Source organism: Hylaeus volcanicus, chromosome 3 (genome assembly GCF_026283585.1).
Source record: "Hylaeus volcanicus isolate JK05 chromosome 3, UHH_iyHylVolc1.0_haploid, whole genome shotgun sequence".
Lineage (NCBI taxonomy): Eukaryota > Metazoa > Arthropoda > Insecta > Hymenoptera > Colletidae > Hylaeus > Hylaeus volcanicus.
The window spans coordinates 19,789,246-19,802,714 of record NC_071978.1 but is presented as its reverse complement, the minus strand read 5'-3'; the positions used below and the strand labels follow the sequence as shown (position 1 = coordinate 19,802,714).

The 13,469-nt window shown below is 31.9% G+C and overlaps 2 protein-coding genes across 4 annotated transcripts in view; both read left to right on the top strand.

Annotated features, from left to right (window-relative positions):
* The window catches only part of LOC128873883 (glycine receptor subunit alpha-3), a 44,086-nt gene extending 35,810 nt beyond the window's left edge, over positions 1-8,276 (top strand). For 2 of the 3 annotated variants that reach the window (XM_054117859.1, XM_054117857.1), the window contains exon 9: positions 2,131-8,276. In XM_054117859.1, the coding sequence (XP_053973834.1) occupies positions 2,131-2,316 (186 nt within the window). In that variant the 3' untranslated portion in view covers positions 2,317-8,276. The remainder of the gene's footprint in view (positions 1-2,130) is intronic. The other variant, XM_054117858.1, reaches the window with a different exon arrangement.
* A 576-nt stretch (positions 8,277-8,852) lies between these two features.
* LOC128873310 (uncharacterized) lies at positions 8,853-10,035 on the top strand. Its single transcript, XM_054116801.1, has 3 exons — positions 8,853-9,254; positions 9,533-9,766; positions 9,891-10,035. Exons 1-3 carry the CDS (start codon positions 9,102-9,104, stop codon positions 10,023-10,025), a joined length of 522 nt encoding a protein of 173 aa, XP_053972776.1. The 5' UTR covers positions 8,853-9,101; the 3' UTR covers positions 10,026-10,035.
* The last annotated feature ends 3,434 nt before the right edge of the window (positions 10,036-13,469 follow it).

Sequence of the window (13,469 nt, the reverse complement as noted above, 5' to 3'; positions counted from 1 at the left end):
TATCGTGAAGACACTTTTGGAAAACCTTTTGGTAATCCCTGAATAATCAATACGATTCGTGGAAAATTATTGAAAGTTAATGCTTTAATATTTAATTTAAAACACGTTTTGATCATTAGGATTTATGATCCTCTTTACTATTTGTTATTTGTTTGTTATTGTTAGACTGTAGAATTCCCTTGATATAACGCCAGTAATCGGGTCTATTGACGTTGTTATATCGAGGAAGAGTAACAATTTTATTTTAATCTAAGCCAGGTGGTTCGAACAGTGATGAAAATTAAAGTTTCTTTTGAAATATCCTTTTCATGATAGCCTGGCAAGAGTATTTTCGTCGGAATGCAGATGTTCATGCGTTTATAGTAACTGGAAATATGGAAAAATATAGAAGGATGTGCATAAATCCAAAAATATATAAAATACCAATAATAAGAGATTATCCTTGATCTCTACATGTCTGACTTTAGGGTTATTATAAAAATTAATACATATATGATTATTTATACACATATTTACATCAGGCAGGTCCTAATTGCCTTTTTTATTGCTGCTTCATTGCATTACAGTAATGAACAAATTGTAAGCACTGAAAAGGATTATAAATCATAGTGGTCAACGTCTCTTAAACTAAATTGATAAAGGTTACAAACAACATCTTAGTTTTATAAATAGAAAGGAACATGAATGCTCGTGGCGACCCAATAGTTCGAAGATCGATGCACCACGCGAACCTCTGTCCCACGCATTGATGTCTCCACTGAGTACTCTTGCAGAGGTGAAATTTGTCACTTTAGAGAAAAACTTTCTGTATGTTTTTTGTACGGTTCCGCGAGATATACAACGAAAACAAGTTTGAATCCAAAATGTTCATTATTACGAGAGCTGTAGGTGTTTAAAGATTCGGCAACTTTTTATGTACCTTTTTGACAAAAAGTACTGAAAAATAGATTCTTCGGATAGTTTAATATATTTTTTTAAATTCTCCACCTAATTACATGTAGTTTCCTGTTTTGATCATTGAAATCGGTTTATCCAATCAAGAGTTATGATTTTTTCAAATTTTAGTCATGAATTATGACCAAAGTCCGACACAGGATACATATCTATACTGCACAATAACTCGAATGTGGTAACAGGTAGAACGAAATTGGTTAGACAAAAGTTGTACAGTATGAAAGCGTCCACAGAACTGTGAACACAATTTTTAAGCAGTGGGTGGTGGAAAGATTTATGGTGGGTGAAATAATCAATTTTATTTTAAATTCTTAGTACAGTGTCATAGAATATTAAAAATTATTAAATTTAATATTTAAAATTTGTTCAATATCTCTTATAGTTACAGAGATATTAACAAAAGTATAAATATCCTGGTTCCACCCCTTAAAATCACTCGTGGGCAAGGAATGACAAAGGGCACTGTGATTAGGTTCCCATGAATTTTATTTCTACAACGATTCGAAGTTTTCTGAGCGTATCAATTACCAAAATTTCCTTGTGAAACTCACCTCTCGAGTGCGAAGAATTAATTTGCTTAGAATTGATTTTAATTGAGAAATATAGTCAGTGTAAGAAGTACTTGTACAGCAACCAATTTAAAATAAAATTAATAAGAAAAGAAATAAGAGGCTAATATTAAAAGTTAATTTATAACTTCAATTTACGCAAATTCTACTCTAAAAATATGTAGGAGTGTTAATTAATTATTTCTTCCCCTAAAGTTTATTAATAAAATAAATACATAAAGCTTTATTTTGTATTAGTTCCTGTACGAATACTTATTACTAGACTGCGGATCTTTATGCATTTATCGGAAATTTGAATGTGTAATAAACTAGAAAATGCAAACAATATCCAAGAATATAAAAAAGATTGATAACAAAGTTCATGTTACAATATTTGCAGAATAAAATAAATTCCTATTTAGATTCAATTTTTGTAGGCACATTCACGAAGATTTTATTTTGCATAAAGATCCGCAGTCTACTTATTACACTACATGAGCATAGACATGAATGGTTTCGAAACGAGTTTCGCCTCTGTAAAAGCTTCTCGATGACGTCTCCGACGTCCCCGAGGCGCAGAAGCGATGTCTGCCCAGCGACGGTTCAAGTTGTGATCGTTGTCACGCAGGAAAACGCAATGTTGTTGTCCGGTCGATCGCAGAAATCGCCAGCAGATCCACCGCCAGGCCCGACACCCGCCCAAAAGGCTCGAATGCGTGCCTTGAACATCGATCGAGTCTCGCGGGTCTTCTTCCCTTTCCTATTCGCCCTATTAAACGTAACTTATTGGATAATGTTTGCCGAGTACATTTAAGGAACCGTGGAAACAGATCTCTTCCATCTCTTTCTCCCAGGAAGAAAGAAAGAACAAGAAGAAGGAACAAGAATGGAACATAGGAGAGACGTACCGACGCCATTTTCGACAGATCGTTCTCTGTATCGTCCGTATCGGGATTTGGACGGAAATAAGATGATGTCTTTTACGAGGAAAGCACCCTATCTGTCTTCGTTCAACTTTAAGGTAGTTGTTTCGAGATAGTCACGTTCAAAAGTATAATTGAAAACTTTTGTAAAATACAGTCTTACTGCTACACGTCCATAAGAAATCAATACGTACATATACGCATACGTTCGTAATACTCGGGATATGATTGGGGCAGCAATGCTGATTGTTAATGTTACTGCGCAACTTCTCTATGTTCAGTTTCAAAATTTAATGAATTACACCTCGGCAGAGATGGGCAAAACCCTAAGCATCGAATAAATTTGAAGTTTGCCGATATGTTTGTCTCGTTTCCTCTTTTGGACATTTTTCAAAGAAGGAAACGAGACAAATATATCGGCAAACTTCAAATTTATTCGAAGACTAGGGTTTTGCCTATCTCTGCATCTCGGTAACGATGCGGTCAATAATCGGTATTTTTCTTTTAAATGGTTTATAATTTCGGTTCTTTGTAACATATCAAATTTTCAGCAAGTTCCTAAATTGCATTTTGATTTGAATTGAATAAACTCACGTGGAAATCTGTGTGTTCCATAAGGGTCTGTTTTAAAATAACAAAATTTTGATATCAGTTTTTATAAAAGTAGGGTGGTCAATTTAAATCGAAATAGATTCATGTGATTCATATTTGATCAGATAACAAGCGAGCGAAGTTTTGTTAAAATCCTACATTAAATATATTCATGGAACAACTATCTTAAGGAAGGAAACCACGTTAGGAGGACAAATAAGATTGTTTTTCCGGCTGTCGTAACTCGTGGAACATAGGAAACAAAGACTACGAGCACAGGTTCCAACACTAAACCTACCGTTTTTCATTTTTTGGGTACAGTTACATACAATATAAAAATTGTATACAACTTAAAATTAATTAAATTTAGATATATACAATATAAACATTGTATACAATTGTTTCATGTGTTATTGAATTTAGTATCACGTGAAATATTTTCCCATGCAATTGAAAAAAGTGTCTTCAAGATCAGTCATTTTATTGCTCATTGCAGATATTTACAATACAAATAAATTTCGGTAGGTTTAGTGTTAAATAAATTATAAATTTATCAGATCGCAAATTTAAAAATGAAGAAAATACTTGATGCGACACGATGACGGAGTCAATTAGTCGTGTTCTTCTAATTTTGATTGATCCTCTTGTTTCCAAGTGAGAAAGGGAACGAAACGAAAAGACGCGCAGAGAGCAATCAATTCTGATTAATGTAGCCGAATGAATAATCAAAGATGTGCGACTGTATCAGAAGTTCGTGTCACTGATCGTGTAATTAATCCAAGCGCAGAAATATTCCGAAATGTCGTCACACACTCGAGCTAATAAGATTCAACATCGAACTTCCGAAAACGCGGAAAGAAAATACTTTTCTGCGTACGAAAGTCTCCGTAACATCCAAATAATACGTCAAACGAAAATGGACGAGAAAACGCGCTTGACGCGCGCTTTGAAGCAAAATAGTAATAAAAAAGAAAACACTATATATAAACGTGTCACGTATACGTGACGCTATTAATTAAGTTTGTTACGACTTGAAATTCTAAACCTGCAGATTTTTGTAGCGACGATTTCGAGCATGAACGTGAAATTTTATTGAATTGTTAATCGTTATCGAAAAAGAGTGACTACGCGTAAAGTAGTCTCGCCTCAAAAAAAAAACATGTAAAAAAAAATAAAAATAAAATATGAGACGGTGTATCGAAAGAGCACAGAAAAATGTAGCGAATATATCGAAGAAACTCTAAGCAATGGCCTCGAACGAAAGGATTCGAGATCCGAGTGCTTTCGGATAATTCTGTTGTGCGTCGAGTGAGAGGCCACGTGTACAGCTAATAGCAACAATAGCCACGTTTCGTTTAGAGAACTAATAGCGAAGACTACGTGTTATTTGTTCTCTTCTTTTCTTCCCTCCGCCGAGGGTGTCCACGTTCGTTTCTAAACTAATTCGTTTTTATGCTCTAATGAAACATTTTGTAAATTCTATCTGCTGTTCCACTTGAATCTTAAGGGTAAACAATTATGCGCACTACTGGTCACATATGTGGAAATGATTTCGTGTATTGAATTTATTTGTTGTTGCCTTAAACAAGTGCATTTCATCGCTACTGCTTTTTGGGGGGATCTTTTGCAGGAATAGAATTGACATAAACATAGATAAATTATTCGTTAAATAATTTTAATCAATTTCATTTACATGACTACATTTACATGATTGAAATTAAATGATTAAAATTAGCAATATTATGATTCATATTTTTATGTTTTATTACTGATTCTCGAAACATGTAAGAATTTACTCCACTTTAATATTACAAATATTTTATTTTCTAAAAATTCTGAATTTTGTTCCAGTGACTTAATTCAAATATCCTTCAAGATATCCTTCATTATCTCTTACAAAATGTTTATCAATGAAAGTTTCTAGTTATTTTTTCAGTTAAATAACGAGTTATTTATCTTGTTCTTGTTTATATTAGTCTCGAATTTATTACTAAACACAAATGTCTATAATGATTACTCATCCATTCAAAATGCCAAAAAATGTTTAATAACCAAAAAGAAAAACAAATGAACGTTCTATGAATTTTCTTTAAATAAATACTTTATTCATCCATTTTAGTCTTACAAAGGAATTTGTAAAAGTTTGGTGAAAATGAAAAGCATCGTTAGCTGTTAATTACTCATTAAAAATTAAATATTGATAAACAGTAATGGATTTTCGGCTTTCCGATAGATTGGTAATCATCGGTGAATTTTACAACGCCACCCACACGACATCGAAGTTTTTAATATTTATTTCTGAAGAACGTTGAAGTTTTTAATTTTTATTTCTGAAACTAAACGTCGGTTGAATAAATTGTAAATATAAAAAAGGAATATTACAAAAGAATTTGTAAAAGTTTGATATCACATCAGAAATGAACAATTAATCTTTATTTCCCACATGTATGACCAGTAATGCGTGTAATTTCGAGCCATCTTTTCGCAGTTATATTTTGGAATATAGCAAACAGAGCGGTACGATCACCATTTTACTGTAAGTAATCACACCTACGAGTAATTGCCATTACTCTGCATGTAGAATAATCTTTTAATGCGTCATCGTTACATTATCCAGCTTTGCCTTTCGTTTGGGAGCGAACAAGAGCCAATACTAAAAAAAAAAACGAGAAGAGATGCATCTAAATTTTAGGAAATCGAAGGATACAACACCGGAACACCACGTGGTACAATAAAATGTTAATAGAAAGATTGCTTAGAGTAACGTAGACTCGTAATGGTGATTGCTTCGAGGAAGACACTCGCTGAACTATAGTTCAAAGGAGACACTATAATTGCCATTTGTCTGCGCGTAGAATGGCACTTTAACGATCCTTTCATGGCACTCTTAAATTGTTCAGCTTTATCTTTTTTCTCTATCTTAACCGATAAAACAAAGAGCTGAGAGTGAGCAATCGAGGAATTCATCCATTGATTGGAATACTTTAATATCCTTGGAAATATTGAAAATTGTGAGCGATGAATAACAGATTTTCATGGTCCACTATATGGATTTCTTTAATTCACAAACGACTAAAAGTTTCTGACAAGATTAACACGTTGACATGTTAACGGGAAATATAGTTTTATTTCATAATTCAAATTGTATTTTTCATTGAACACATTTTCATTGAATTTTCAGAGCCAAAGCTAATTACATTGAGAAGCTCTTTTCCGAAATGTTTCATTAAATGAAAATGTTATTATTATGCAAATGGATTGGTTCATCTAATATTCTGAATATGAAATGTTCAAAGATATATGAATTGCAAAAAGAGAAACAGTGTGAGAAAAATTAGGAATAATTTCCAATAAAAAAGCCTGTGTGCTTTAAAAATTTCTGACAAAATTAAGAATTTAGTTATACAAACCACAATCTTTTTCAAGAACGATAGAAACGTAGAACGATGTTGAGTAAATTAAGAAAATTGTTTCTTTTATGTTTCTGAATAAATGTTAAATAGAAAATTAAACAAATAAGGAGCTCTTCAGAGCTGAAGCTAAAGCTGCTTTCGTTACGATTTTAGTTTGAATTTTTATCACGATTTTCTCCATTTCTGCTTCTAATGATTGGTGAACTTTCGTTGTCGTAAAATAAATTGGCTGCTCAAGGTCATTGTAGGGCTGCCGCCACCACTACATCTTCTTTATTTAAGGGAGCATTTCACTGTGAACGCACAAACAAAAGCATATTTTCAATCATTTTTTTCTCAGGAACTATTGCATAAAATTGAATGAATGTTTTTTCCCCTTAAAGGTATGATTAAGGAAAGTAAATAAAAAGTTTTTGTTTGGTAAAATATATTTCGTCATTTATTTACAAAATAATATGCATGTCTGCAAAAAAAAAGTTATCCGCTGGCGCAGGTAATTTTGGCTCTCCTGGTAATCTGAAACAGAAAATCGAAAAAGTTTATTGAACTATGTCGTCACACCTATCGTCGGAACCTCCAAGTAGTTGATATTTTGATTTTTACTTAAAATTTCACCTGATTTACGGTACAAAAAAAGTATTTTTTTTTCTCTCTTTCACAAGAAACGCTGCCATTTTGTTTATTTTCGATGAAATAAATAAGTGGAGGTTCCGACCATAAGTGTGACGACATAGTTTAATAAACTTTTTCGATTTTCTGTTTCAGATTACCAGGAGAGCCAAAATCACCTGCGCCAGCGGATAACTTTTTTTTTGCACACATGCATATTATTTTGTAAATAAATGACGAAATATTTTCCACCAAAAAAAAATTTTTTGTTTACTTTCCTTAATCATACCTTTAAGGGGAAAAAACATTCATTCAATTTTTGTGTAATAGTTCTTGAGAAAAAAAATGATTGAAAATATGCTTTTTTTGTGCGTTCACAAAGAGTTATTCTTCAAACAAGTATTGTTGAAGGCTTAGTACAACAAATCACAAAGTCGTAATTAGTAGTGGAGGTGTTGACTTTGCCAAGCCAATTTCAAATTGTGTCCCGATTAGTTTGCTAATTCTGCGCCTGTCGAGTGAGGATAACACGAAAGTTACTTTGTAAAGTAAAATTCTGTGGTAGAATGCGTTTACCTGTATGATAATTTACGAGTAATGGTATTCGTAATTAATATCGTTGCTTCGAAACAGGGTGTTCAATACGACGATCGTATTTTTCCTAACACAACATTTACCATCGTGGTTGCATTACTAAACGATCGATTGCGTCACTTTTAAATAACTATTGAAAACGTCAACATTATTGCTTTCGAATTTTAAGTAAAATAAAATTCTAGTCAAATCCGAGGAAATCTATTATAGAACGTAGACCCATTTAATCCACGCATAAATCAGCCGTCGCTAATTTTAAAAATTACAACTAATTAATAAATACACGCGCATTAAAATGAAATTATCGAAGCGATTTAATTGAAAATAAAGGAAGAATTGTAAGATTAATTAGCGAATGTAAAAGGTTACATTATCGTCGGTTCTCTGTTAGAAGAAATCATTTTCAAGCACAACATTGTATATTACATTGTATTTAATAACAAAAAAAAAACTCCATCGACTACATATTAAATTGATGATAATTGTAATCGCGTGTTTATTGGATTTATTCGTTTTGGTGCATATTCACCTTCTTTATCTGTGTTTTTATAAACAAAGTTATCATTGCTACATTTTGTTCTTAGTCTTTAGATGTTATGGAATTGATTCTTTATTTTAAATAAAGCCGCCAATTCTGTGAAAAACGCATGTATCGCCATCTACCCACGAAACGTCCAAATTTATAGAAAGATAGTTTTCAATTTTCACTACTAGATGTCACAACAAGTTTCTTTTTTAAACATCGTTAAAAAAAATACGTCAAAAGTTAGTTATTGTTGTATTCAGCTATAAATATACTTATAGTGTAATTCCAAGTTCGTAATTAATCAAAATAAAATGTATTACGCGAATATATTGCAGTGTCGATAATCAAAACATAGTGGCGTTATCTAGCGTTTGAAAATAAAACTATTTCACTACAAGCTTAGCCGTTTCGCCACCGATGGCGCTAATGGTGATTGTAAAATTAGTACTAGCTGTTTATTGCTAGATGGCTATCGTCTTGAGCCAAAAACATTTAATTTTAAACTATCAAGTAGAATTTTACAATAGTTTGCATATTCTTGCATAATTAATTTGTGTTAAATGTTGGAAATTGTAATTGCCAAAGAGTGAAACTTGTTTAACTTCTATTGAACTATATCTATTTTCAGAGCCTTGTGCCTTGCCATTTCGGCCCTGTTATGAATCATAGTGTTTACTAGAGATACAAGGTACTCTAGATAGTAGTTCATTGAGTTCATTCTAGTTTTCCGTTCATTCGAGTTCATTTTGTTGAATGATAATGATGTGATACATTGTCAGAGTTGTCAGATTCGACTCGTGGATTCCAGTCCAGTGTCGATCATTGCCATCTCTGTATATTGCATATCAAATCTTTGGTCAAAAACTGGAGTAAATTCGCATATGATTATACGAATAAAGTTATATTACCTTTTGCATTACTTCGTCGTTATTTTTATACAACAATGCGCAATATTGAGATAAAAGCAAAAATCGACGATCCAGAGCTTATAATTTCTCGAACAAAGGAATTAACTGATGCTGAGTGCATTATTATTAAACAACATGACACATTTTTTAAAGCAAAAGATGGAAGATTAAAATTACGACTGTTTGAAGTAAAAGTTTTTTTAATTTTAAATTATTATATTATTATTCATTTCTTTCAATTCTATGCACTGTAGTGATGTTTTATTCACAAAATAATAAGCTGGATTTGTTGAAAAAATCGTGCCACTTGCATATTATAAATTCTGTTATAAAAAAGGGTTGCTAAATAATAGGAGCTAATTTTCTATTTTATTAGAATGCAGCAGTTTAGTAATAATTATTAAATTTAATCAAGCCGCAAATACTCCTTAGTGATAAAATACAAGAATTGTTTTTCTTCATACAGAATGGTTCAGGGGAATTAATTTACTATAAAAGATTCAATACATTGGGTCCAAAACTTTGCATTTATGAGAAGACCTTTTTGGATGCCAATGCCTGTACTGGAATTATAAACATTTTAACTCTGTCCAATGGTAGAATAGGTGATGTGAAAAAGACTAGAAAATTGTATATGATTGGGCAGACTCGTGTGCATATCGATGAAGTCGAAGGTTTAGGAAATTTTATGGAGCTGGAGGTTTGTAATAACATGGCAAATGTATCAATGCATATCTTATAACATTTTCTTTATACGTAGAATTTATAAAGAAATGGCAATTTATATATTGATTTTATTCAATACTAATCTATTATTATTTTAGGTAGTTCTAACCGACGAACAGGATATGGAAACTGGAGAGAAGATTGCCCAAGATTTAATGACCAAGTTAAATATAAAAGATCAAGATTTGATAGCAGAAGCTTATATAGACTTACTTAATAAATCTACCATTTAATTGTAATACATACATTTGTCCTGATACTGCAGTATTATTTTGTATACAAAACCATCTTTCAAGTTTATATAGTTTGTAAAATAAGATTATTACATATTGAAAATTTTACAACTGTTTCGTTTATCCTTTTTACAACTGACTATCTAAGATTAATAATACGCGGTAGATATTTTAGAATCCCAAAAGTAGGAATGATATCATCAATAAATTTACAAAATTTGTTCAATAAATATTCAATAATCTTGATAGCTCTGCAAATAAAATATTATGCAATTAATAAAGTCATTTGTATTGCTGTATTTCGTATATACAAATTTCTCCATTGAACATAAGCGACTGAACGATTACTTTAATCGTTTAGTAAATCAAATTATATCATATCTTCTCAGAATACCTCTGCAGAAGTGATTGCAAGAACTTTTGCCAGAAGTATTGAATGTACGTGTTATTTATTGAGACTTGATACGTATTAATCGTCGGCTTCATGTTGTCTTGTTGATTGAAGGAGGAGAAAAATATAGAAAGATGTGATGAAGAGGAACGGCGAGAATGTTACTGTACTGTACTATCATAACCGGGATACGGTTATGGTGATAACGCTACCCACGCTTCTCTTCCTTCCTCTTCCATGATCACATTGGCTTGTTACATTTCGCGTTTACGAGATCTAATTCAATACTCTCTGTTGGTTTTTAAGAACGCTATACTGCCTCCTATGCGTTTCAGTAGCAGATGGCATAAATTTACTCTGATATATTAAATGGACTTTTTTTAGTAACATAATTGTATTAAGATATTCGAACATTTTATTTATTCCGATATATTATAAATAACAAAACAAAAATTTCGAACAAAATTTTTAGTTATCTAGAGAGAAAATTATTAAAAAAAACACAAAATAAAGGATTTGAAGTTTCAAAATCATTATTATTATGTATCTAATTATTTATATCTCCGATTTATTTCTTTCAGAAAATGGACAATCGTCACGAATCTAAAGAAGATAATAAAGTATATGGACGCAAGACTATTTTATTGAATAGCCCTAAGACGTTTGCTGGGTTTTGCAATTTCATTCAGATTTAAAAGGCACGGCGTACTTTCTTGACCGGCTGCGTCGAATTGCCACCATAGAAGGACCTTCGATTGTGGCTAACGACCCAGGCGCTGGCCAGTCTTAATGGTTGACAAGCTTGCTATAAACCATTCTGCAGAGGACTGAAGGAAAACGTATACAAGTGTGCTGCACGTGTGAACATTATCCGACCAGTTGACGCGAGGGACATTATGGTCCGTTGGCATTGCTTGCGAACGCCGCATGAAAAATATAATTTCTAAATATTTGTTGTATCGTAAATAATTTTTATCGACTATTGATTTTATTTTATTTATTTTGATTCATACTTTACTGTCGCATAGTTGAGTAACAATTCTTAAATCTCTAGTTTACACTTTAGTATTTTTTTTTCTTCTTTAAAAGTATGTTCGTATAATGTTTAATATAAGAAAAATGAGTTTAATGCGAATTCTACAGAAGAACATTGTTTTCCTCTTTTTAATACAATATTTCTTATATTAACTAACATTATTCTAATTGAATCACACAGTATTATTTATTGAGATACGTACAGTTAAAGAACAGTTTGAAAAAGAAGAGAATTTATAATTTTCCTTGATTCTTCGGCTTTGTATTTAGATAATTTTTTTCTAATATCACCGAAACTATACATTGCTATTTGACTGTTATTTAATATTCAATTTCTGTTTAATTTCTTATGCAAGTTTATTTCAGTGAGGATGGTTGAGTTTTGTAGAAGAGCCTGAGCAAAGTATAATATTTGCAGACAGTGGTTTATTGTATTGCACGTAATACGATGCTTCAGATTCCGTATTGAAGTTTTACAATCATATGCATTTAATCTACACGCAGTATGGGGAAAAGGATTCTGTTCATCTCTGCTCAAAATTTAACAAGCGTTCTGCTCATGATAGATTTAAAAAATCACTGTAAACTTGAAGTGTCGGTCACTGATGACCGACGGGAAGTTTAATAACAGACACTGGTGATCTCGGCGAGTTAAGCCAATAAATTAAACTAAAAAGTAACGAAAAAGCGAGGGGCGTAATAATGAAAGTGCAGGGGGCTAATCTCCCGAAAACCTTTTCTTGTCAGCCGCCCCCGCATCTTTCCCCTTCTTACTCATCTCGTTCTATCTCTTTCTGCTCCGTGGAAACCTTCACCTTTCCCCTCAGCATGTATCAGAACCAGCGACGTAATATAACTTCGTGAAGCCCGTGGCAAAGTTAAATTTGATGGCTCCATTCGGAGAAAAAAAAGAAATAAAGAATATTTAAAAATTGTATTTTATTTTATTGAGAGAAGGGACAAAATAAATATGTTATGAGACATAAGAGAAATGTGTAACAATAATAATTCAGAAATAATAGAAGTACCTATACTGAATCTTATTGATTAATAGTTCATAGTGAGTATCTTTGCTATTTAAATCGGACTTTCAGGGTTGTTTAATTGCAGAACTACGTATTAATTAATTATAATCACTTATGTTTAGTATCCTATAAATCTTTTGGAAGAATAGTATATCAGAAAAGTTATTTAAAAGCTTTAGAGTTATTTTAAAGCTTCTTCTTTCAATATTTAGAGTATATTCTGGTAAAATATCGTTAATAAATCGTTATTTATCGACCTTCATGTATTGTAAAGCTTTTACTCCAATATTTAAAGTGTACTCTGTTAAAACGTCGTTAATATGTTGTAATTGATCAAGTTTCATTGATTTTAAAAGTTTTTGCTTCAATAATTAGAGTATATAGTGTTAAAACGTCGTTATTAAATTGTAATTTATCGATCATCATTTATTTTATAGTTTTTACTCCAATGTCTAGAATGCACTCTATCAAAATGTCTTTCATAAATTACAATTAATTCATCTTTATTTATGTTACAGCTTTTATTCCAATATTTGGAGTATACTCTGTTAAAATGTCTTTAGTAAATTACAGTTAATTAATCTTCATTTATGTTAAAGCTTTTACTCCGATACTTGGAGTATACTTTGTTAAAATGTCGTTAAACTGTGATTTACTATTCATCATTTATTTTACGCTTACAATCGTTACATCATTACACTTGCAATAAAAACCCTACTCCACAAAACCATTAACCCTGAAAATCCCTCAATCAACAATAAACCAAACTAAATTCCTACGTTCAGGGTTTCCAAGGTTCAGGGACCCTGAATATCCCTCAATCAACAAGGAAACAAACTAAATTCCTACGTTCAGGGTTTCCAAGGTTCAGGGACCCTGAAAATCCCTCAATCAACAATAAACCAAACTAAATTCCTACATTTAGGGTTTCCAAGGTTCAGGGACCCTGAAAATCCCTCAATCAACAATAAAACAAACTAAATTCCTACGTTC